Source organism: Leucopleurus acutus (genome assembly GCF_964270905.1).
Source record: "Leucopleurus acutus genome assembly, chromosome: 2".
Taxonomy (NCBI): Eukaryota; Metazoa; Chordata; class Mammalia; order Artiodactyla; family Delphinidae; genus Leucopleurus; species Leucopleurus acutus.
Window position 1 is genome coordinate 93,440,251 of NC_139143.1, and position 23,808 is coordinate 93,464,058.

Sequence of the window (23,808 nt, forward strand, 5' to 3'; positions counted from 1 at the left end):
GTGTCCATCATTATACTAACATAAAGAGTATTTTCACTGCCCTAAAAATCCTCTGTACTCTGCCTAATTCTTCTCTTTCTCCCCTTCTCCCAACCCTTGGCAACCACCGATGTCTTTAGTGTCTCCATTGTTTCAACTCTAAAAGAATGTCATATGGTTGGAATCATATAATATGTAGCCTTTGCAGATTGGTTTCTTCCACTTAGTAATATACATTTAAGGTTCCTGCATGTCTTTTCATGGCTTGATAGCTCATTTCTTTTTAGGGCTGAATAATATCTCATTGTCTGGATGTACCACAGTTTATTTATCCATTCACTTACTAAAGGACATGTTGGTTGATTCCAAGTTTTTTCAATTGTCAGCAGAGTGGCTGTCTTAACTGATTTATGGCTATCCTTATTAAAAGGTGTATTATTGGGAGCACAGCTGAGCTTATTTAACACTCAGCAATTGTTATAGGATAACTTTGTAAAGTTGAGTTTCTAATCTAAAGGACTACATATGTATGGACACAGCAATATATATATTTAAATTTTAAACTTTTATAGATATTATAAATAAATTAAAAAATTTAACACATGGAAAGCTAATGACTATTTTCTTATAGTCATTATCCCCCTATGTACAAATTGTCCTCCTCTACCCACTGTACCTTTTGATTTTACTCAAGATTGAGTTTTCCCTGTTTGGCATTATGTCTCTTGCTTCCACAGCAGCCTTACTTTTTTTGTTTTTTTGTCTCTACTTACCTCCCTCCAATCCTCATTACACTTACTTCTTCCTCCACTGTGCCCCCAACGCATTCTTTGGGAAGTGGTAGAACTCAATTTGTTCTTTGCTTTCAGTGCCATTTCCAGGCCAGAGTTTCTCAAATATGCCAGATCCTAAGAATAATCTGGGGTTGCTAGTTCCAAACACATATTTAGAATCTCAGGTTCCATTCCTGGAAATTTTGATTCATTAAGTCTGGAGTGACGCCTGAGATAAATACCTCAAGTGATTCAATTCCTATGATCAGGCAAGTTTAAGAAACACTGTTTTAAGCTGTATGCCATCTACCAATACTCACATTCCCTTCATTTGACCAGTAGATACAATCCTCTTAGAATTTCATAGAATCATAAACCAAGGGCTTTTGGAGATAATCTTGTCTAACTTCTACCTAGTGCAAATGTTTTTGAAAATCAGTTTTGGCTTGATATTTATTCAGGAGCTTGTCTCTTCATAACGTTTCATAAGGCCTCCAGTGGGCCCTCAACATTGTGTAGGAAACTTCTTTTCTTTGGTCAACTTGCTTGCCTTTTCTTCATGATGATTGTTTAGACTTTTTGTCTGTATACATCTTTTCTGCATTCCCTCCTGTTAACGGTAGAGAAGCTATCTCACCTCCTCCTCAGAAGTTAATCCTTCTGCCTGTGTTCTGGATTCTATCCGTCACCTTGTTTAGGATTTTAAAAAAATTGTCACAAAGTATACATAGCATGAAATTTACTATTTAACTATTTTAAAGTATTCACGGGCATTAAATACTTTTGCAGTGTTGTGCAACCATCACGACTATCCATTTCTAGGACTTTTTCATCATCCCAAACAGAAACTCTATACCCATTTGCTTAGGACCTTAACTCACCCCCATCCCATCTTTACCCCTTCCATTCCCATACAAAGAAAATTGCACATGATTTTAAGTGAATTCCTGCTTTATATGTTTCCTTTATTTTTATTAAAAGAATGGTTTTTTCTCCCCAGAAGTCAGTCTTTATTCTGAATGTGAGGTTTATCATTTCTATATATCTTCTAATAGTTTGCTATGCATCTATGAATGTATAAACTGTATATAACAATTTTGTGTGATTTAACACTTTATAAATAGTATACTGCATGTATCATTCTACAGATTGCTTTGGTTCAACATTGCTTTTGAGAATTATGTTGATACATGTAATTCTAGTTAGTTCATTCATTTTAACCACTATATTTTTTTTGTTGTTTGACTATATCACTTTATTCTCCTGTATTTGGACATTTAACATGTTTACAGTTTTGTAATATTACTGCGTTGAAGTAAGAATATATCTAGAGGTCTATCCTGAGATGTATTGGTATATCTTGTATATATCCCACGTATCCTATACATGTATATCCTGGGATTTCTGTTTGCCTTTTTCTCCTCTTCTGGGATTCCATGACTATTCTGTTGCCTCATTTCAGTGACTCAGATGAGACCTCACATGTCTGAAAAGACTTTCTTCTACCATTACATTTGATTGGTCGTTCAGATAGGTGTGGAATTCTAGGTTGGAGGTCATTTTTCTGCAGATAAAAGGTGTTACTCCACTGTCTTTATTTAAGCTTCTAGTGCTGCTACTGAGAAATCCAATGTCAAGTTGTCCTGTTTTTTTCTCTCTGGAAGTTTCAAAATCTCTTTCCTATAAAATTTCAAAACACTGAGAATAATGTGTCTTTAAATGGGTCTTTTTTTGGTTGTTTTTAAATTTATGAAATATTTCAGACATATAAAGAGGGGTAAAGAATAATAACAAAAACCTGTGTTCTTGCCACCTGGCCCAAGGCATAAAGCATCACCAGTGTAGTTGAAAGCAACCTGCAACCTCTGTGATTTTCTCAGATCTCATTGGAATGAGTCTTTTTTTAATTCACTCTGTTGAACGTTTAGGTTTTTTCAACGTGGGAATGCATATCCTTCCATTTGGGTAAATTTTCTATTATTTCTTCGTTAATTTCCTTACCTCAGTTTTCCTGTCTTCTTTTTCTAAAACTTTTGAGTTGGGTGTTAGGCCTCCTGGCTAAACCTTTAATTTTCTTATCGTTCCTTTTATTTTTCTTTGTCTTTTTATTCTACTTTCTGGGGAGATTTTACTATCTTCTTTTTCTCCTGTTGATTTATTTCAGCTGTAATACTTTGAATTTAAGAGCTTGTTCTTATTTTTTGTTTTTTCATTAAAAAAAGTAACTTTCCTGTTTTTATTTCATGGATGCAATGTCTTCTTTGATCTCTCTGATGATATTAATTATTCTTGTTTTGAAATTTTCTTTTATGCTCTAAAGTGTCTCTGTTTCATCAAGTTTGTTTTTGCTTGTCTTAATCTTCTGTTTATGTTAGTTATTTTCTTCAAACATCTGGTGATCTGTTTATATTTAGATATGAGTCAGTACAAAACTGATTAGAAACTCTGTAGGACTTACAATAGGACTTATCATTTGATGACTGGGTAGGGAATCTGGCCATATCATTGTAGAAAAGCTCCCAATATCAGCATTTAGAGGTCTTTTCTTTGGGGCTTTTAATTTTTACAGCTGAGAATCCACCACATTTTTGCCAGAGGAGCAGAGTAGCTTATATCCTTGTCTGCTAGAATTCTTGGAGCTGAACTATGAAAGTAGGTAGGTGATTTCATCGTTAAAATATATGGAATTTTAATTCCCTCTTTTCAGTATACTGGGTCTCTTCCATACTTGTGCCTGGTATTTTTGTTTCTATAGTCTTCTGGTTAACTTTCTCCACAAAATAGGTAGGATAAGAAAGAGTATAGGAGGGGGAGGTGGAAGGTAAGTAAGTGGAGGGGTCTGACTGACTCTTAAACAGATTTCAAACCCATCTCCTTTGTTTTAGTTCTATGCCTGGTTACCCACCTTCTGTGATACTTAGCCTTTCCATGATTTTGTAGCACGAACTTGCTTTTTGGGTATCTTCTATACAGGTACTCAGTGTTCAAAGTTCTCCATCTGCTAATTCCCCTGTACGTTTTTTTAACCTTCAAAAAATGTTTTGATAGCTTGTATCTATCATTTTTGCTTCTGTTCTGTTTGAGCTTCTGGAATTTATAGGCTATTTTACTCTCACTTGAGTGGGGTTTTGATAAGGAATATAAATAAATCATATGTTCCGTCTGCCTTGTTTAACTAGCAGTCTTCTTCACCTTTACCAAACTCTTTGTGTTAGCATTAAAACATCACACAAGAGAATACATAAATGGAAAGATATAGCACATTCTTGGACTAAGAAGAACCAACATCAAAATGACGATTTCCCCTAAATTATAAATTGAACATAATCCCAATAAAAATACCAGTAGTTGTTTTGTTCTGGGACAGTCACCTGACTTGGAAGTTTGTATGAAAAAATAAACAGACAAGAACAGCCAGGAAAACTTTGAAAAAGAAAAGCAATGATGGAGGAGTGCCCTATCAGATACCAATACATTCTAAAGATTTAATTATTAAATAAGTGTATACTAATTTATGAACATTGTTCAGTGAAGCAGAAAAGTCCAGAAATAGACCCAAATACATATAGGCATGTGATATATAAAAATGATAGCATCTCAAATCATTGGTGGCAAGAGAAGGTAGTGTTGGGACATCAGGATATCTAGAATTTATCTTAGTATTCATATCACTGTATACCGCAGTAAATTCCAAATGGGATCAAAGATTTAAATGTAGAAAATGGAGACATAAATGTAAGAAAACATGAAGGAATTCTTTTACAACTTTTAAGTGGCAAAGGTCTTTCTAACTATGACCAAAACAAAAACAAAAATCACTGTAAACAAGGTCAAAAGATAAATTCATATCACCTGACAGATAATTAACCTTCCTAAACTGTAAAGAGCTCTAGAAATAGATAAGAGAAATACTAGCAACACAGTATAAAAATGAGCAAGCATTGTAAATGGACATTTCACAGAAAAAGAAATACAAATGGCCCTTTAATCCTCTTATCTGAAAAGACATACAACTTCATTCCTAAGAAAATGAAATTAAAACTACTAAGATGCCAGTTTTTACTTATTTGTTAAACTCCCAAAATTTTATAACATCCTGTTAATGGGGTTATGGGGCAATACATACTTTCTTATATTGCTGGTGAAAGCTTATACAACCTATGGAGGGTTGCTCAGTCTTTCCATCTTAATTCTCCCTTGATCCTATTTCCCCCTCTAACTACAAACTCTTCTTACTTTCACAGCCAAACTTCTTGAAAGAATTGTCTACACTTGCTGTCTCCATTGCCTCATATCTCCACATCAGTTTGGTTTCTGCCCTCATAATTTATCTGAAACATCTCTTGCTAAGGTCACCAGTGGGCATTTTATATCTGCATCATAGTAGAAGTCTCAGCAGCATTTTAACCAAATTCCTCCTGAGGTATTTTCTTACTTTGACTTTCATGATACTGCGCTCTCTTGGTTTTCTTCGAACCTCTCTGACCACTTAACAACTCCTTTACATTGTTTTTTGTCAACTTTTCTTTCCCTTTTTTTTTTTTTTTTTAATTTGGAGCTTTCCAAGACCCCTGTTCTTTGGACTCCATATTTTCTCTAGTCAGGTCTCTCTTAAGACTAAAGTTCCGATTACTGACAATGACTAGGATTTGTAACCTCAGTACCCATCTCTTCTGATTTCAGCAAATTACCACAAACATAGTACCTTAAGACAACAAAAATTTAGTCTCTTACAGTTCTGAAGGCTCTGAAGGAGAATCTTTTTGTTTGTTTGTTTGCTTGCTTTTTTGTTTTGTGGGGTTTTTGTTTGTTTGTGCCCCCCCCCCCCCACTTCTAGTGGCCATCTTTATTTCCTGGCTTGTGTTCCCTTCCTCCATCTTCAAAGTGCATCAATACAGTCTCAGCTTCTATCACCAAGTCACCTTCTCTCTGTGGTGAAATCTCCCTCTGCTTCCTTATGACAACTGTGATTACGTTTGGGCTCACCTGGATAACCCAGGATATCTTACCATCTCCAAATTCTTAATTTATTCACAGCTGAAAAGTCCTTTTGCTGTATAAGGTAACAGTCACAGGTTCTAGGGATTAAGACCTGGATATCTTTGGGAGCAGTTATTTCGCCTACTACACACTTCAAGCTCATTATGTCCCAAACTGAAGATACCATCTCCCCACCCAAACTTGGTCCTCTCCTCCAGTAGGAAGAGTGCTTTCTCTATGTGGTTGCAAAGGGCAGAACCTGCAAGACATCCTTGACACTCCTTTCTTTTCTCTATCATATCTAACTTTCTCCAAGTTCTTACAATTTTACCTTATGGTTATTTTTCAAATCTTTAAAAAATCAACTCCACTGTTACTAGCTTAGTTGGTTGTTTCTTATTTGGAATATTACAGAAACCTCCTAACTAGTCATTTCTCTTTCAGTGTCCTGTTGAGAAAACAAAAACAACCCCCAAGCCCCCCACCCCCCCTAAAAAAACAAAGGCAAATCTATTAACTTTCCTTTTACTACTTTAGATCCTTCAGTGATTCCCCCAATTCTTAATGTGGTTTTCAAGGCTTTCCACAATCCAGCCACAGCTTGTTTCTCCAGTCTCATCTTCGTTTTTCTCTTTTGTTTTCTGTGTTTAGCATCACTAGCTTTTTTCTAGACCCTGGAAAGGGTGATGCTTAAGGGATTTTATTTCCGTTAAACTTGTTCTACAGATTTTAATTCAGTGTTACTTTGAGGAACAGTTTATCCCCTAGATCAGCATCCCGTGTTCTCTTTTATAGTGTCCTACAAGTGCCTGAAGACTTGTCACAGTTTATAATTAAATATTTGTTTAGTATATGCCTCTCTCTACTAGACTGTAAATTTCCAGGGGCCAAGGATGGGTCTGGTTTGCTCTATCTGTGTTTAGGACAGTGTCTGCATATAATATACAGTAAACTTTTATTAAATGAATGATACTGGCTTTCCTGTAATTCTTGTTCTTTATTTAAGGCTATATAAGTCTACTCTTCTGTGATAAGCTTCCAAGTATTTGAAGATTATTGTGTCCCCACTTTAATCATTTCAAGTCAAATACTTTTGAAATATTTTTAATTTCATCACTCTTCCTCCAATCTGTATGATTTCCAAGTCACTAATCATCTTGATTGTTCTCTTTCGGGTGTGCTCTTGTAATAGACTTTTTTTTTTAGCCCAGAGCAGGAGATAATGCTCCAGGTGTCATCTGTGCAATATGGAGTATTGCCTCCCTTAGTACAAAGTATACAAGATATAGGCTAAACCACCGTAACAAAGAGATCGCACATACAGTAGCTAGGACAAAATAAGTTTCTTTCTCAAGTAACAAGCCCAGAGGTAAGCAGCTCTGTTCCATGATGTCATCTTGGATTCTCCTTTCCTTCTGTCTTTAAGTTTTGCCATTTCCTTTGGTGTTGTCATGTGCATGGTTGAACTTGGCCCTCAGAAGAGAGAAAGAGGAAATGGAGAGCAAGCCACTTAATTACATATGCTCTAGAAATTGCATATGTGACTTCTGCTAACATCTCATTGGCCAGAACTTAATCATAGACCACACTTAGTTGCCAAGCAGCTATATGCCCAAGAAGTTCTGTTACTTAAAAAAAAAGGGGGGGGGGTAGAATAGATACTGGGGATAGTTAGTATATTTGCTTGTTTGGCATTAGTGTCACACAGTTGGTACATGTTGAATTTCTGGCCATAAATGTTGTCCATCTTCTAACTTGTGCTGTTAGTTTTTTAAATATATCACAAACATTAACATTTGTTAAATTATTTTATACAAGTGATAGATACTGTTAATCAGCTTTACTACTATTACCTTTTTTTTGGCCACAATTGAATGGCTGATTATTTCTAGACTCAGCAAACATAAATTCAGCAGTTTCTCCTCTTCAGGTTTACTTTCTCTTTCCAAATAGGAAAGGATGCTTTATGTTTATTCATGTCACATATTAATTATCCTAGGTGTTTGCATTTTTACGTTGTCTTCGAGTTCAGTGCTATTGAATTTAGTGGTACTTAAATTAGGTAATCTCAGAGTACTGTATAAAAATGCTTATTCAGTCTCACTTTGTGTGCAGAATTTAAAGTAATGTGAATTCCTTCAAATTAATAATGCATTAAGAGTTGTATAGTCTCAAAGCTAGTAGGCCACATAAGTTGGTGAAAACTACCACATGGCAGTGTACTTCTTAAAGATTGGTCTCTTAAGTTATGTGAGATTTAAATTGTGACACATCTTTAGGACATTTACCACATAGCTTGAAAGCCTTTGTTGGAAGGAATTTCTGATAATTGGGAATAGTTTGGGGGAGGTATTTGGAGGAGAGTGGTATTTCTTTTATTAGCCCTGAAAGCATACTATTCCTAGAACTTGTACTAAAGTTAAATTCTGCTTGTTTTAGGGTGCTTGGCTTAGAAAGGTTACAATAATGCTTACTTAGAAAAGCTTCCTTATCTCTGTATCCCATAATCATCCTCTTTCCCAGACTGCCTCCCCTGGCTTTTAACAGCATGATGATCATACAAACAAATGGAAGGTAATTCATACAAATATATGCAAGGTAATTCTGGCCTGGGCGGTTGCTGTTTAAGGATCACCTAAAGAGATTTTTGGGGAAAAATTTGTAGGGAATTTAGAAATCTCTGCTATTTGATAACAAGATCTCAGACCTTTTTTTGGTGTGAGTGTATGTGTGGGATGACATTAAATTGTCTATGGAAAAAAAAAAAACAGTGGGATGATTCTGAAAATGCTGCTAAAAAACTAGCACTAAAGAACTGTGTAAGAAATACTAGACAGTCATTTATGCTTTCTATTGAGGCAAAAGAGGTGATATTTGAAACAATAAGTGATTCTTAAAAAAAATTTTTTTTTGACTCTTCAATAGAAACCCATCATTTAAATGTATAATTGTATGTTAGGCTTTTCAACCTAATCTGCATCTTACCTGAGGTAGAAAATGCTAGGTTACTGATCCAAGGTGGAAATCCTGGTTAGAATCCAGCATTTTTAGTCTAGTCATCTGTATGCACAGGATCTGTCTCTACATTTGAGAAACATTCATTCCGAATTGGAGGTAGGAATATTAAGAACATACATGAAAATGACTAGAAGAATAATATCAGCTTGTATTGAATCACTTGGTAATTCTGTTTGAAAGTTAAGATTCCCTGGGCTGCAAACTTGTATAGAATATGCCCTAAGTTTACTAGAGTTGGTACAGAGAAAATGTCTATGCTTGCAGGTAACATTAGATTATCAAGGGATATCAGGAAGGCTTTCAGAAGAAAAATCTTGAACTCATCTTTGAAAGTTAAGATTTAGGTTGACAGAAAAGAGGACATTCCAAGAAGGGCAGATTCAAGAGAAAAATCACTACAGATAGATACAAGTATGGCATAAGTTGGTTAGAGAAAAATATCAGCCTGCCTAGGGTGGAGGATCTTATATGGGAGTACTGGGAGATTGGATTTAATAACAGTCAACCTGGTATCTGGCCTGATGTGAAGGCTTTCAAGCTAGGGAGTACAAAATGAATATGGAAGATTAATTTGACAATAGTCTATTTTTTTTCCCTGCCCTGTCAGTTTAACTGTTTATTTACTGATTTTTTTTCCTTATAAAGATCACTTGAAAGTGTTTACAAAGTTCAAAAATCATCATTCTCAGAGAAGTTTATCTTAATGTTTTCAGTATTTCCTTGAGACGTTGGACCATGGACTAACTTTCACCTTGAAATTTCTGTTTATGGTTCATATATCAATGTATTTGTCAGTGTGCTAGGGTGCCTTTCTGTAACTATTGACTTTATCCAAGGTACTGACCGTTGAATTCTTAGTATGTAGAAGAAATAGCAACATTGGAAATAATACCCTATCCTGATTCTTATGTTATAGTGTACTTCAGTCCTTTCTCCCCCCTCTTTCATTTTATCTCAGGTCAACAGGACATACTGCTGTGGCACCTACCGAGCAGGTCCTATGCGGCAGATAAGTCTTGTTGGAGCAGTAGATGAAGAAGTTGGTGATTATTTCCCAGAGTTCCTTGATATGTTAGAAGAATCACCATTTCTGAAAGTGAGTGTTTTTCAGGTTATTAAAGTTCTGATCGTTACTTAAATGGACACTTTCCATTAAAAAGTTTTAAGCTAATCTTATCTATTAAAATTTTTTTATCCAATGTTTTGAGTAGAAATGTTTAGAAAATTATTGGTATAAAATACTTAACTTCAATTATTCTTTTTTACATATAAATTACTGTCTAATACATTTTTTTCTTCATACACACACACAAAATAACCTCCTTAGAGCTTTCTTTTGGGTGTGAGGGGTTAACTTGTAAATAGTCTAAAAATTTTTTTTAATGTGACTTATTCTTCTGACTTCCAGATGACTTTGCCCTGGGGTACACTTTCTAGCCTTCGACTCCAGTGTAGGTCCCAGAGTGATGATGGGCCTATCATGTGGGTAAGGCCAGGAGAGCAGATGATCCCTACAGCAGATATGCCAAAGTCACCCTTCAAAAGACGACGGTAAACATTTATTTTTCTCAAATAAACAGAAGCACTTTTTTTTAGTTGGTTACTTATAGAGATGATTGAGACTTGAGCACAGTTTCAAAACCATTTTTCTAAATTATTTGAAGAGCTATCTTAAGTAAATCTTCCAGCTGTCAGTTCCTTAGTCCAGTGAACTCATTACACAGTTACCAGAGTGAGGCATCCTTCCAAAAAAACAAATTTAATTTTCACTTCTTTTCTTAAAACTTGGGTCCTAACTGCCTGTAAGATAAAGGTCTAAACTCCTTTGTGTGGATTACAAGGATCTTTTCTAATCTGGCCCTGACAGTATCTCTTCTAGGTGTATCTGCTTTTAGTCTGCTCCAGTCATGCTGAATTCAGTTTCCAAACCATGGTCTTTCACAACTCTGTGCTTTTGCACTGCTCTTTTTACTTGGAATGGCATCCCCTCCTCCATCTTCCTCTCTACCTGGCAAACTCTTAACGAATTTTCAGAACTTATCTTGGATGTCACTTCCTTTGTGAAGCTTTTCTTTGTTCCCTTAGACTTAGTCATTCTCTTCTCTGTGCTCACACATCATTCTGTTCATTAATGATCTGTTTACATGTTTTTGGTTTTTACTATAAATTTTAACCTTTTTGAGGACAGTCTAATTCTCCTGTGTCTTCATTAACATAGCAAGTGATCAGTATTTACTGAATGAAACCAATGATGTATTCTCCTACAGCAATTCATATTGGCCTAACATTGTTTCAGACAAATTTATTTTGTTTAAAACAAATGTAGATTAACTTATTCTAGGACTATGAAAAAAATCTCAATTTAATGGGACTGAAAATTAGCAACTCAAAAAATAGCAACTCACAATAAGTACCCAAAAGTGAGTTTTAATGGACTAGGCTAGACCTTACCTTAAAGCTCATAGGAGAATAAATACTAGAGCTAAGTATGGAATAACCTTAGGTACTTGAGATAATCATGAAAATACCTTGTAAAAACTATTTATGAATGCAAGTTGGTGGCATGGTAGAACATGGCAGTAAACCAAAACTTCTGTACATTGCTAGACCATAGCAGTTTTTGTACATCATGATGATGAATGTTGATATTCTAAATTCTTAAGTATTGCATACATTTTTTATTCTATAATCCTTCCCAAAAGGAAATGACCATTGTTTGTTTCCTGATTATTATAAACTTAAAAAAAAATGATAATAGAAAAAAGTAAAAAGGCAAAAAATATCTATAATCCCACCCATTTAGGCACATTAACCTTTCCAATTATGGTCCATATATACTCATAAATTTTCTTTTTACACAGATTAACTCATTCTTTACATGATGTTTACTTTAAAACTTGTTTTTTTCCCCCCTTAGGTTGACATGTTATATTAAGATGCAGCCATATCATCATTTCTAAATGACTATGTAGTTTTGACTGTATGGTTGTATCAAGATTTATTTAACCAATTCTTTATTTTTTTAAAATAAATTTATTTATTTTTGGGTGTTTTGGGTTTTCATTGCTGCATGTGGGCTTTCTCTAGTTGCAGCAAGCGGGGGCTCCTCTTCTTTGTGGTGCATGGGCTTCTCATTGTGGTGGCTCCTCGTTGCAGAGCATGGGCTCTAGGCATGCAGGCTTCAGTAGTTGTGGTGCGTGGGCTCTAGAGCGTGGGCTCAGTAGTTGTGGCGCAGGGCTTAGTTGCTCTGTGACATGTGGGATCTTCCTGGACCAGGGCTCAAACCTGTGTCCCCTGCGTTGGCAGGCGGATTCTTAACCACTGCGCCACCAGGGAAGCCCTAACCAATTCTTTATTAGTGTAAATTGTTTGCATTTTTTTCAATATAAATGGTGTTTTGACAGACATGACAGTGGTATGCTGGAGCCAGTTTGTACCAGCTTACAGGGCATTATTAGCCTCGCAATTCCACATTGAGTGAGGTCACATTAGTAACTTGAAATTGGCCATGTTGTGAGTATTTATACCACACAAATCAGCATATCAGCTACAAATGAGCCATCTCCTCTGCTAAAGCCAATTGTTAAACATGTATGGCACATCATTGATTGTGGCCAGTTGGGTGGTTGGTTGATAGGTGGGTAGGTAGATAATATCTTTGTGCCATGTGCATGTTTATTTCTTAGTGGAAATTACTAAAGGCTCAAAGTATATATACATTTCTAATTGACTTCCAGAAATGTACCAATTTATATTCCCACCCATATAGTAAAATAGTACCCTTTCCCCCATACTCTCCACTAACATTGTCTTTAACTTTGTTGATCTGATTGGACAAAAATGTGTTATTCTAATTTGTTTTTCTTTGAGGCGTTTGTATTTCTTCTTTTGTGATTCCCTCTTAATTTTCTTTACTCATATTTCTATTGGGATATTTTTCGTTTGTAAAAATCCCTATGTATTGTAACTATTAACTATTTTTTTCTTACGTTATAGGTTTTTCTCATTTTTTTCTTTTAGCTTATGTTTTTTCTTTACTCATAATTTTTTTCAGTTTCTTTTTTCTTTACTCACAGAGTTTTATTTATGTGTTGTCAGATCTGTCTTTTCCTCTGAGGTTTCTTTTTTAGTGGCAAACTTAGAAGAGCCTTCTCTCATTTAGTGTTATAAAATACCTACATTTTCTCCTAGTACATCTGTGATTTCAGTATTTACATATTTTATCTACCTGGTATTGATTTCAGTATAGAGGGAGAAATTTAGTTTAACATTCTTTCCAAGTAATTAGGCGGTTGTAGCAACATCATTTGTTTAATAATTTATTATTTCTCAACTAATCTGAGGTGCTATCAAATTTTATTTCTGTTGGGATTAAATGTTCTTAAGAGGGGCATTCAAAAGCACTTTGAATTAGAGTGAATACATCAAAACTTAAAAAGTAATGTCATCTTTTTGCATTAATGAGAATGCCCTGTTGCTGAAAATGATGGAATTAATGTGAGAAGCTGTCTATTTATCCAGGGCACTGCTAATGAAGATGATCTTTAAATTTATGAACTCTAGAGTTAAAGAAATATATGCACAGGGTTTTAAAACATCAAACAGTATAGTAGGGTTTATAATGAAAAATCCTGGCCACCTTTCTCTCCAGAAGCAAACACCTTTTTACCAGAGGCAAAAACAATTTCTGTTTTTAATGCCTTTTTTTGTTTTGTTTTAAGGGTTTGACAGGAAATTTGTCAGTTTCTTGGTATAATAGATAGGGATTTATTCCCTTTATGGGTTCTCCAAATAGTTAAATGAGCCTTACTTTATCCTCTTCCTCTCCCTTCTACTTTTTGTCAGCTGTGCTTATACATTGTTGAGGCTAATTCATATTCTGCTTTAAAACCATAATTAGGCTTTATATGCTTTGTCAATAGATGTATTCTAATATTTGAAAGCCAACAGATGGTATTTAAAATATTATGGGTAGGTAAGTTTATTGCAGATCCATCTAGTAGGCTAATATTCATATTCTAAGGTTCCAGTTGTTTGTTATCACTCAAAGGAATAATATACAAAAGGATATTTCTTTTCTGTATTTCACCTAGATACTGAAAATCATGCCACTTTTTAGCTTCGTTCATATTTGGATCATGCGATTTTTTTTTTTTAATTCTGTTTTTCCTGTAGTTTCCTTTGTTTTTTTCAATATAAATTTATTTATTTATTTTTGGCTACATTGGGTCTTCGTTGCTGCGCGCGGGCTTTCTCTAGTTTGCGGCAAGCGGGGGCTACTTTTCGTTGCAGTGCGCGGGCTTCTCATTGCAGTGGCTTCTCTTGTTGCAGAGCATGGGCTCAAGGGACGCGGGCTTCAGTGGCTGTGGCATGTGGGCTCAGTAGTTGTGGCTCGCGGGCTCTAGAGTGCAGGCTCAGTAGTTGTGGCGCACAGGCTTAGTTGCTCTGCGGCATGTGGGTTCTTCCCAGACCAGGGCTCAAACCCATGTTCCTTGCATTGGCAGGCGGATTCTTAACCACTGTGACCAGGGAAGTCCTTCCTGTAGTTTCTGATTGCCTTTTTTTGAGGTGATACCATACACTTCTCTTGACCATATCCCTAATTATCTTCTATTCTGTTTATTGCTTAAGATACATTACTTTTTTCTAGAATCACACTGACCTTCTCCTCTATGACTTTGGCGATTGCTTTTTTTTTTTTTTTGGCTGTTGCTTTTTTATATAGCCTCTTTTTGGGGAGAATGTTGGTAGTTACATTGCATTCTTTGCTTTTATCATACCCTCAAGAATGCAGAATTTCAATCATACTGTCTGCTCTAACTCATCACTTTTTACCTGGAAATCTTTTGGAGCTCTGTTTTCTTACTTCAGTGTGAAAAGCTTATTTCACAGTTATCTACCATTTGATGTTTTTTCTGCCTTAACCTGTGGTTGTCTTCTTTCTGGGTTTATTTCTTTTCCTTGCTTGACCACATACTCAAGTTATATTCTACGAAAAGGAAGGTATTGAGTCATCATATGTCTGAAAATATCTTTTTCTGTCATTAAATATGATTGATAGTTTAGCTGTAGTCCAGAGGATGTATTTTCTCTTAGGATTTTTTTTTAGCATTGCCCTAGTGTCTTCTGGTATCTGATATTGTTTATGAGAAGTCTAATGCCAGTGTAATTATTCTTCTTTTGTAAGTAACCTATTTTCTTTTCCTCTCTGGAAGCTTAATTTCATAATGATACGTCTTTGGGCCTTTAATTCTTATTTTTTAATCCTTTTTGTTGTTTGGTGGGTACCTTAAACTAAAAGATTCACATCTCCTTTCATTTCTGGGAATTTTTCTTGCTTAGTTCCTTCAGTAATCTCTTCATTTTCACTATTATTTCTTTATGAAACTACTGTTGGCTGAATAATAGATCCCTCAGTTTGATTATCCTCGTATTTCTTACTATCTTTTTGCTTTCAGTTTCGGGACATTTACTTGACTTTTGTCTTCTGACAAAATCCTTACATTTCAGCATTGCATTTTTTGGTCTTTGTCAGGCTGCTGTAGGCTGTTTTCACATATCTGGTGATTCTTGGTTGACCCGTTCGAATTTAGGAACACAGCATTGGGCTTACTGGGCATTCTATTTATATTTCAGTGAGGCTTGTCAATAGATAGGTTTCACTTCAGAGTTAACAGGCATAGAAGTGGGCATTAAAGGATACGTCCAAATACCAGAGGATTACATTAGTACTATTCATATGGTAAGTTCAATGTGTTTAGGGAAGAACATGCAGGATTTTTTTGGCTGAAAGTTTATCAGGATGCTTTTGGTTACAGGCAACAAAATTGATTCAGACTGGTTCATAAAATAAAATGTTATCCTGTATTTCAAGAAGTTCAGAGCGGTTGACTCTAGGTACCATATAGTCAAATGGTTGAGTGCTGTCATCAAGGAAACATCTTTTCCTTTTCTCTCCTCTGTCATTCTCTTTCCTAGGCTTTGTATTTACAGTGGCTTTCATTATGGTTGCTGGATGGCTATAGCAGTTCTAGGTATCACATCTGGATCTGGTTATATCTAAAAGAAGAAGAGATTGTCCTTTACTTCTTTTTTAGGAGCCAGGAAGCTTTGCAGAATTCTTAGCAGATTTCCTCTCATATTGCTAGCCAGAATCGATCAGTTCATGCTCATTCCTAAATCATTCACTGGCAAGGGGAATGAGCTTAGTGTAGTTTGCCAGAACTCATCAGGATCTACCTCTGGAGCTTGTGAATGAGGTTCCATATAGGGTAGGAGCAGATACCTAATAAAAATCAGAGTTCTTTCAGAGAAATTAAGATGAGAGATGGATGCTGGTGGGTCACCCACAGTCTTCTGCATGAGGGTAAATGCCTGACTGTCCAAATTTCTACCACTAGGGTGGCACGTGACAGGTTTATGTGCAGATTTCACTTTATTTGCTCCCTTCTCAACCTTACTTCCTTTCTGTCCATTATCATCATACTAGCCTCTTTAGCTGCCATTCCCTTCTTGTATAGTCTAGGCCTGTGGCTTTCTCTGCTCAGTTTCATTAGTCCAAGACACTTTTAATCATTTTTCACCTTCCAGAAATGTGTTGCTCTTGTTCATTCACTAATGCCTTTCATTTGTTGCTTCATATTCATATTATATTTGAGCACATAAAAAAGCAGAAGATAATATAATAAACTCCCATGTATTCAGTATCAACAGTTATCAATTCATAGCCAGTTCTGTTTCACCTATACTCCCATCCATTCTCCTACTATTCTCCCCCACCCCTACCACATTAGTTTGAAGCCTTTTACTTCTCTTTTAACGTGAAAGGAGATCATGTAGATGCTCAGGTTGCCATCTTGAATTAAGTCTAGTAGAATGTTTTGAGACTTAAAAATGACTCAGGGTAAAGAGACATACAGCCTTGAACTCTGAGTTGTATTTTCTGTTGCTAGACAACTAAATTTTATATATTCAAACACTACAATTGTGCCAAATCAAAGATACAGCTTCTATATTATTGTGACATACTGAGAGAAGAAGGTAATCACATTCAGCATTACACTGTAGCGTGTTAAATGCTGATGATCGAAATCATTGAACCCTTTTCAGCCCTCATCTTATTTAAAATTTGGCATTTTAGTAGACTTCTTGCCTTACTGCTGTTAATACTTCTTTTCCCCTCTTTGCTTCAAAACCAAATCAACTACAGATCAATGAATGAAATTAAAAATCTCCAGTACCTACCTCGGACCAGTGAACCCCGTGAAGTCCTCTTTGAAGATAGGACAAGAGCTCATGCTGATCATGTAGGTCAGGGGTTTGACTGGCAGAGTACGGCTGCTGTTGGGGTTTTGAAAGCTGTACAGTTTGGTGAATGGTAAGTTAATGGAACTCAGCTGCAAGATTGGTTAATGTCTTAAGAAAATGTGGACTCAATTTGAAAGGTTGGGGACAGTTTTTAAAAAATTACGGTAAAATGCACATAAAATAAAATTAAAATCTTAACCATTTTTAAATGTACAGTTCAGTAATGTTAAGTATATTCATGTTGTTGTGAAACAGATCTCTAGAACTTTCTTATCTTGCAAAACTGTAACTCTGTACCCATTAATCAATAACTCCCTTTCTCCTCTCCCCCAGTTCCTGGTAAACATCATTCTACTTTCTGTTTCTATGAATTTGACTACTTTAAATACCTCATATAAGTGGAATCAAACAGTTGTTGTCTTTTTGTGATTGACTTATTTCAGTTAGCATGATATCCTCAAGGTTCATCCATATTGTACCATGTACACATGTACCATGTGTCATAATTTCCTTTTTAAGGCTGAATAGTATTCCATTATATGTATATGCCACATTTTGTTTGTCCGTTTATCTGTCAGTGGACACTTGGGTTGCTTCCACCTTTTGGCTGCTATGAACAAATATCTCTTCACGTCCATGCTTTCATTCTTTTGGCTATATACCCAGAAGTGGAATTGCTAGATCATATGGTAATTTGTTTTTTAATTTTGGGAGGAACTGCTATACTGTTTTTCATAGAGGTTGCACCCTTTTACACTCAGTTGGGGCCCGGTTTAAACAAGGCTCAGAACATATTTAAAAACTGTATTTTACTTTGTTTTTATGCCTTCAGGGCCTTCAATATTACTGTAGAGTTTGATCTGACGTTAGAGTTTGATTGAATTATAGTTCAATCACAGGTTAAGTATTTCAAGTTAAAGATCATTTAGCTTTTTTCCCCTCTCTACTTTGAAAGCTGGAAGGTGTGACAGTTGTGTGGCTGAGATGTATTCTGTCCATTTCTTTCCATCCTGATAATGACATTATAGGGTGGCATGGAGATGGTGGGGCAAAGTGGTTAGAGGATTCAAATGCATCTAGTTTAGAATAAAACTGTTTTTGGTCATCGATGTTTTAGTTTTATAACAACTAATTTTAATTTTGAAAAAAAATGCTTTATTGGTGTTTTATTTTTTTTTAAATTGACTAAAGAAACAAATGTATACTTTGTCCTTAGGAGTTATGCATCTATTTCTTTGCTAGTATAACAGTTCCAGGAACGGGAAGATTGAAATTTGTCACCTTTTTCCATTATGAGATGCTTGTTTCTAAAGCTTAATTTTGTTAATCTTAGGAGTGACCAACCTCGCATAACCAAAGATGTGATTTGTTTTCATGCTGAGGATTTTACTGATGTTGTACAGAGACTTCAGTTGGACCTTCATGAACCTCCAGTTTCCCAGGTAATAACGTTTGCTTTTTTATTTCTCTTTGAGTGAGATTTTGGAAATAAGTATCCGTACCTATTTAATTTTGCATTTTATCTTATAGTTGGATACATGGGATAGTGAATTTAATTTTATTACTATTAAAGGCTGTTTGTGGAGGGTGTTGAAAATCATTAAAACGGAGCTTCCCAAGCAGAATGCTTAAGATCCTTCAGTCTTTGGGATGCCAGGTGGGCCTGGGATGGTCAGAGGGCCCAGGATAACTCAGTTCTGGCCATGAGCAGTCTCAGCTGTTAATCCCATTGCCCTGCGTGTCCTCACCTGCAAAAGGTTGAAAGACACTGAAGGAGCAGACAAATGTTGCCCTTATGTGGGTCAAAGAATATTGATATTTAGTTGCATTTTGAAATACTTACTTAAATGATTCCCTAGGCCATCCTAATTTTAACCTGTACTTTTTTACTAGAAATGTAGTAAAATATGAGGAAAAATGTGTCTCAAGAATTGTAGGAAATTTTAGAAAGTTGTATATCATACAGTGTTGTTTAGCTTTAATTTGATCCTACTGTTTTCCTGTGCTAATTATAATGTTTTATTTGACCGCATCTTTACATATTTTACTTTAAAATCTCATGCAACTTTTTTCCTCTCTTCAGTGTGTGCAGTGGGTGGATGAAGCAAAACTAAACCAAATGAGGCGGGAAGGCATTCGTTATGCTAGAATTCAGCTGTGCGACAATGATATCTACTTCATCCCTAGAAATGTCATTCATCAGTTCAAAACAGTGTCAGCAGTGTGCAGCTTAGCCTGGCATATAAGGCTTAAACAGTACCACCCTGTTGTGGAAGCCTCTCAAAACACCGAAAGCAGCTCTAACGTGGACTATGATTTAACTGGAAAGAGAGAATTAGAAGTTGACTCCCAGTGTGTGAGAATAAAAACTGAATCTGAGGAAACATGCACAGAGATGCAACTTTTGACAACTGCTTCATCGTCCTTCCCACCTTCATCTGAACTTAATCTACAGCAAGATCAGATGACTCAGCCTATTCCAGTTTTAAAGGTGGAAAGTAGACTGGACTCTGACCAGCAACACAATCTACAGGAACATTCAAGCACTCCTGTGTGATATGTACATATTCAAACACATTTTTTAACTTTTTTAAATTTTGATGTGAAGTTATAGTTTTATAACTGGCTTAAGTTAAGTTTTATTGGAGAAATCTTGCCTATAATTCTATAAAGAGAAATGACATTCCACAAATGTCAAGCATATCTTTTTTACACAGATTATGCAAAGTTAAGAGTTGTATCTTATCCCGTTAGTACAGTATGTAATAGTGGGTCTGCTGCTACTTTCTGTTTTAAGGTGTGAGGTAACAATTCAATCTCTTCTTCAAATCAAAATGAGAATTCTCTGGAATAACAGATTCTTATTTGGTAAATAATTCACTTCCTTTCATTTTATCTTGCCTTGTCTCTTGCCATATTTGCTGTTTTTATGATAGAAGATCAGATTTATGGTTTAGTACTTGTGCTTTTATGGCACAGATTCAGTTTCTACAGTAAAAAATGGCATAGGTCGCAGGAAAGAATTCCTGCATCTTGTACATGGGCAAGTCAGTTATTTAGTTCCAACCATAAAGAACAGATAGTTTCTAAGGAATTCAGTGGCTCTCTGATTTCTTAACAAAAGAGAAAGCACAGCACTTTCTGATCCAAACTGTCTTTTTTTGTATCTGTTATTTAAAGCCCAGTGGATATTTCAATTAAAAATATCTAAAGATGAATAGTCCTTGGTCATTCATTCTCCATGGTTCATTAATCTCTTCTAGAATACATGGTAACTGTGGAAGATATTTTGGGTAAAATAGATAATGTTGACATGATACTCTATTGTTCTGCTTCCTAGCATCCTCACATTCTGTGTGGATACTTTTGCTTCCTAAACTGATCACGAGTATCAAACTTAGAGAATGATACCTATCTTTCAGATGAGGCTGCCATATTTTGTGCATGAAACTTAGGAAGAACTATTTTTGTCACTTGGCATCAACCTCTTCATCATAAAGATCTGTTGAGATACTTCAGTTCAGAGTTTCAACTGGTGAATACCTGGGTTTATTTATTATTACTCTGTGTTGCTACTGTCTAATAAAGAATATGGCACTAGACTTCATCCTAGAGTTTCAGGTAGCCTAATCCTTATTAGTGCCTGAGTATTTAACCATTTTTTTTCGAACAGGCACAGTTCATATAGCTAGTGTAGTCTTAACTTTCTATTATTTTAGAATGTTAATGGGATACACATTTCACTTTCTCTTAGTTAATAATACAATAGGCCTTTTGTTTATTAAAGGAAGAGTACTCCCCACACCTAAGACCAGATTCTTGTATCTACCTGGTTATAGTGCAATTTGGAGATTTTTTTTTCTGGAGGTTGAGATTTGGAATATTTACATTAACATAGGCAAAAAAAGATGCTGCTTTATTATGTCTGTCACCATGAAAACTTAGCTGCATCTTTTGAAATATCAAATATGAATTTTCTCTAAAATATTCTGAAATAGGTTAAATCTTATATAAATATTACTTTGTGCAATATTGTTGTGTAGTTAAATGCATATTAGCAAAGTATAGAGGTCACTGTGTAAACAGATAGAAAAGTAACCATCAGCAAATACTGCAGTGATTAGTTAGAATCTGTATTATTCCTTATATATATGTATATGTATGTATTCTCTGTTAAAAAGGATGAAGACAAATAGAGAAACATTTCAATGTAAACCATTTATGAATTGGAAATGATGTTGGTTTTAGTTATCTTTGTAAATAAGGTAATTAGAATGGTATGAACAGTAATGTGATTATTGCAGGGGTGTTTTAAAATCTTGGGTATAAATTTTAGGGTAAATTCTGGTTTATCAAGGCTAGTTTTTAAGGGACCTGCCTTTGAGGGTGTTTTTTGTTATCTTGTTATTTTAGGGGGAAGGGGTTAATCACAAAGTATGTGGGTTTGGGTTATTTCTTATTTTTGTTTTTCTGTCCAGAAGAATTTCATAGAGCTTTACCAGGCTGTGCAAAGTAAAATTCTTCTCAGGCAACATTTGCTTTTTAAAATAATCATGAAGAACAAGGTTGTTAAAGCAAAAACTTTTAATTTTTTTTCTTGTCTTCCAAGATCCGATTTCCCCATCTCCCACTTGCCATCCAGCAGATGCCATCTGTCATCTAAGCTGGTCATTGCTAATAAACAAGGAGACTGTCTCCTGACAGCCATCACTGTGTATAATCACTCAGGAACCAGCGGATCTGCAAAGACCTACAATCAAAAGCAAATCCCCATTTTCTTTTTATAAAACATTCTACCCTCAACTCCAATATAACATATTAAAAGAGTATAAAAATGTTTAAAATCATGTACTAATAAATTCATTGTATGTTAGAATTGCAATAGAACTGAGAGAGAAACATTTAGCTAGTAATGTATCTGGAAACTGAATGTCTTATGTGAGTATTAGATTTTAATAGCATGCTTTAAAGACTGATGAATATAAAAGCGCAAGTTTTGAGTTTCTTACTTCTTTAAAGCTGTATCCTAGTTTAGTGATACAAATGATAGCAACTTTTCTAAAATCATTAAATTATTTGGTTTGGTGGAGTGAGGCATGGAACAATCTGGCGTCTTCTGACTTGTAAAGTAGTGATGGCAGTGAAGTTGTAACTGAAATGTAAGCTGATCTTCCTTTTTTGGTATGTTACCTGTTGTGCCAGCTCTTTGAGATTACTTGCGGAATGTGGCTATAAGTTTTAGTATTTTGTGGAGCAGAGGGATATTTTTTAAATGTGCTTATGGAAAGGACCCAGTAAATGAGTAAACTTAGTAACTAGAACGATTTTATGGTATTCACTAATCAGGAGAAAAGTCTTCCCCCTGCCCCAGAAGTCATTCTATAATTACCAAGATACACTAGGAGTAGGATTATGATTCAAAGAAGTATCCCAAATTCATAAAGCAATAATAATAAAAACTACATATTTCTTTCCCTTCCAAAGTTTTTAACTCTTTAAAAATGAATTCCTAGGCTTAATTGTACTTTTAATTTGCTAATTTAGTACTTAGAATTTGTTTCACTGGTACTTTATTATTTTGAATTTAAAGACTTTTGAAAGGTACCCTTTCCCCTTAGAGATAGTTGGAATTACAGTAGACTAATATTAAAAGCTCTTGTAGGGGGAAAACGGGGCTTATCATATAAAATTATTTACTAAACCTTAGGAAAAGGTGTCTTGCATCAGTCTTAATAGGCATAAAGTTCATGCTTAATGACTGGAGAAACTTTTGCTTATTGCCTTTCCCTCTATAATTATTGTCTAGAATGAAAGCTAATTTAGGAACAAGATACCAAAATTCAAAAAACCCCTTAGTGCATGTATTCTTTATTGTTATTAGTTCATTATTAGATCATTTATTTTCATCTATATTTGCCATTAAAAATTTATTTGCATTTATATCTTTAGAATAATTGAGTTTGTGTCTGATAAATCTGTTTTATCATTGCTACAAGTTTTTTAAAAAAAACTTTCACTAGTACATGCCAGAGGTTCATATTTCTGCTAAGTATTATTTTTTAAAAAACAGGTTGTAGCTGTATTTATTGGTCATGCAGTAAGTAGAGGAAATGTACAAGACAGATGTTTTTCTTTAGCACATAAGGGACCTATCCTCATCCTGAAAGTTTGTTGCTTTAAAAGCAAGTATCTCTCCATAAATATTATGGCCTTCCATTTTCTTCATACATCTTTTAGGATTCACTTGTGCATGTAGTTGAGACCACTGTCTCTTAATATAGCACTTTTCAATTCTCTCTAAAGAAATACTTAATGTACTACTTCTATCACATGTTGTAAATTTTCATGTAATAGTGTTTTCTGTGACTAAACTCCATTTTGATTGGCAGCTAAGACTTTTTTTCCTGTGGCTTTAATTTATCTAAGAGGTCTTTGCATATAGATGAAATGTATAATTTGCCTGGCGGACTATTTGCGTTTTGTGGCCTTAGTTTGTTTATTGACATTAATGAGTGTTTTAAAAAGGTTTTTAATGAATAGTCTTAAATCTAAATTTGTGTGAATAATAATCCTTTTAACACAGTGCTTTTTTGTAGCTGTCTAAGTGTGTTAAATTGTTAAGCTATTTCTTTGTAAAATAGGACAATGGAATGCATAGAGTTTTTTTTTTCCTGTAAAGTATTTTTTTAATAAACAAAGTCTGATTTGTCCTTTACTGATGTTTCATGACAAAATGAATAGCACATGTGAA

General features: G+C 35.0%; 1 protein-coding gene across 1 annotated transcript in view; it reads left to right on the forward strand.

The window, feature by feature from the left end:
- RSBN1 (round spermatid basic protein 1) overlaps positions 1–23,808 on the forward strand; it is a 42,626-nt gene extending 18,818 nt beyond the window's left edge. Inside the window, exons 3-7 of the mRNA XM_082833806.1 lie at positions 9,709–9,846; positions 10,159–10,301; positions 16,960–17,127; positions 18,391–18,499; positions 19,141–23,808. Of these exons, the coding sequence (XP_082689932.1) occupies positions 9,709–9,846; positions 10,159–10,301; positions 16,960–17,127; positions 18,391–18,499; positions 19,141–19,614 (1,032 nt within the window). The 3' untranslated portion in view covers positions 19,615–23,808. The remainder of the gene's footprint in view (positions 1–9,708; positions 9,847–10,158; positions 10,302–16,959; positions 17,128–18,390; positions 18,500–19,140) is intronic.